We start from the raw sequence: 2,335 nt of genomic DNA, 5'->3' as shown, positions 1-2,335 counted from the left end.
CTGAGGGCAGAGCGGGGAGTAGAAGTGCTGTGAGTCCCCATGAGGGGGCTGGCGGGGAGCCCCAGGACGCTGTCCCGGGAGAGGAGGTGGGCCTCGCTGGCCGCTCAGGCTGGCCGTAGGAGTCTTGTCCTTTTCTGAAAGTGGCCTTTAGAGCCTCCAGGCCCACAGCTCTGTCCCCACCCACCTCGTGACCACTCCTCCAGGGGAGGGTATGTGCTGGGTGCCAAGCAGCACCAGCCACAGGCCTCTGTGTATCCCTGCAGGGGACCTGAGCTGAGGCCAGTGCCTGCCCTGCCTCTAGACTGCACAGATCTGTACGTCCTGTGGAGGTGGCCTAGGCCCAGAGTCCCCTCAGGCCACTGCGTCAAGAGCAGGGCTCTGGGACCCACCAGGCAGTGAGCTCTGCTCAGAGAGCTTGGGACCAGGACATAGGAGTCCCGGGTCTGTCGCTCATTCACTCTGTGCTTTTGTTTGCCCCTCTGCACAGGGAATGGCCTGGCTGACCACGTGCCTGGGCCCAGGTACCTGAGCTGAGGGGGGGACGGAGGGGGTGATGTGAGCCCTGTAAGACCCAGACGAAAGCACAGTCAAGCAGCAAGAGGGGAGTGCTGCTGTTTGGGGCGTAGGCACCCCCACCAAAGCCCTGGCCCCCACCCCAGCCCACCCCAGGCACCTTGCGGTGGGGGCTTGGAGAGCTTGGCTGGAAGTCCAGGGCCAGGTAATCGACGCTGCCGGTGCTCTTCTTCGGGGCTGGACTGTTGGTGCCGCTGGGAATGGGCGAGGCAGACACTGGGTATTGCTGTCACAGGGAGGAAAGTCCTGTTAGTAAGTTTGGGAACTGGCCTAACCCCCCACCGGAAAGCTCGCCTCTGGGAGCTGGAGCTGCTGGCCCCCCTGGAGGCGCGCACCGGGCCAGGGCCTGGCGCGTGCTCACTTAAACCCTGATGGCAATCCTAATTTTTTAAAGCAAAGACAAAACTGGTTCAGAGCTGTGGTGTGGCCTGTGGTTGTACAGCTGCTGAGCAGGGGCGGGAACCAGGTCTGTGCTGGCTCCCAAACCTGTACTCCTCCCACTGAGCCGTCCTTCCCTCCAGGCCAGCTCCCCCCTGCAGGCTCCCCCACAGCCCAGCCCTCGCCTGCTGACCCCATGACGGGAGCCCATTCCCTTTGTGTACTGGACGCTGGGAAGTCTTTTGCAGCAAATCTGCTTCTCTGAAACCCCACCCGTGGCCTACAGCAGTGTGCTCCCCAGCTCCTCAGAGATCTCCACAAGGGGCCCCGCCCCCTCAGCAGCCCCTCAGGGACTGCTGGAGGGTCCTGTCTCTGTCCAGGCCTCAGGTAAACTGCCCAGGATTTTCGCGAAGCCTCATGCTAGCGAGAAGGGCGATCGTCCTCTGCTCTGTCTGTCTGCCCCCTGGTTGGCTGGTTCATGTGCAGCAACCACCCTATTCTGTGCAATCATCCTCTCTTCCCCGCCATCTCGGAGGCCCTGTGCCACGCTGCCTGTGTCTATGCCTCCAGAGTCCTTCCATGTGCGCCTCCCCTCTGCACACATGCTCATGGCCCTGAGCACAAAAGCATAAGGGAGTGAAGGGTAGGTCTTTTACTTTGAAAGGCTTTTAACAGGATAGAAGAAGGAGTTAACTTTGAAGGTGCTCCTGCCACCAGTGCTTATTCTGAAAACCTGTCTAGTCACTTGGTCTGCTAACCCTTTTGGGGCTCCCTCCTTCCCACAGGAAAAGTCCAGTCCCCCCAAGATGTCATTTGGGGTCCTCCACCTTTCCCAGCCTGCCCTGCAGCTGCACTCTCCACACCACCTGTGTCATCACAACAGAGGCAGGCCTCCTCTGCCCCTATGACTGCGGTCTCTGCGGGTAGGGGCCCTGTCTTCACCGCCTCATGTGGCTCAAGAAAGATTTGCAGCAGCAAACAAAATAGCAAGTAATGTAGGATCCCTGGGCAGAGTGAGTGGAGTGGGGACTGAGCCTTGGGCCCAGGGGACTCACCATAGAGACGTAGTTCTCCTCACTGTCTCCTGAGTCCGTGCTGGTGATGCTCTGGGTGGAGGTGGGGCGGCAGTACTGGGAGGAGCTGGAGTTGAAGCTGTGGCTGTGGTGGGGGGAAGGCAAAGGGTAAACCAGGGAGTTTCCAGCCTCCACAGGGCCCCCAACCCTCACCCACCCCAACCTCTGCCCTCAGAGCTCTACACATCACTACCAGGTGAGGAGCTGATTCAGGGTGGATACAACTGTTCCCCCTTCACAGGAGGAGCCGAGCTCCCACAGACATAGGGAGTGCCGAGCTACTGACGGCGTTATCATCGGGCTGCAGCCTT

The 2,335-nt window shown here is 60.5% G+C and overlaps 1 protein-coding gene across 3 annotated transcripts in view; it reads right to left on the bottom strand.

Moving 5' to 3' along the window:
* The window catches only part of GAB2 (GRB2 associated binding protein 2), a 164,462-nt gene that overhangs the window by 6,565 nt on the left and 155,562 nt on the right, over nucleotides 1-2,335 (bottom strand). For all 3 annotated transcript variants that reach the window (XR_004970370.1, XM_036324852.1, XM_036324853.1), the window contains exons 8-9: nucleotides 2,007-2,109; nucleotides 674-799 (exon numbers count right to left, since the gene is read on the bottom strand). Coding sequence is in view for 2 of the 3 variants with exons in the window: in XM_036324852.1 (XP_036180745.1) it covers nucleotides 674-799; nucleotides 2,007-2,109 (229 nt within the window). In the remaining variant the exon portion in view is untranslated. The remainder of the gene's footprint in view (nucleotides 1-673; nucleotides 800-2,006; nucleotides 2,110-2,335) is intronic.

This window comes from Myotis myotis, unplaced genomic scaffold (assembly GCF_014108235.1).
Source record: "Myotis myotis isolate mMyoMyo1 unplaced genomic scaffold, mMyoMyo1.p scaffold_m19_p_10, whole genome shotgun sequence".
NCBI lineage: Eukaryota > Metazoa > Chordata > Mammalia > Chiroptera > Vespertilionidae > Myotis > Myotis myotis.
This window is presented reverse-complemented; position numbering and strand designations above follow the sequence as displayed.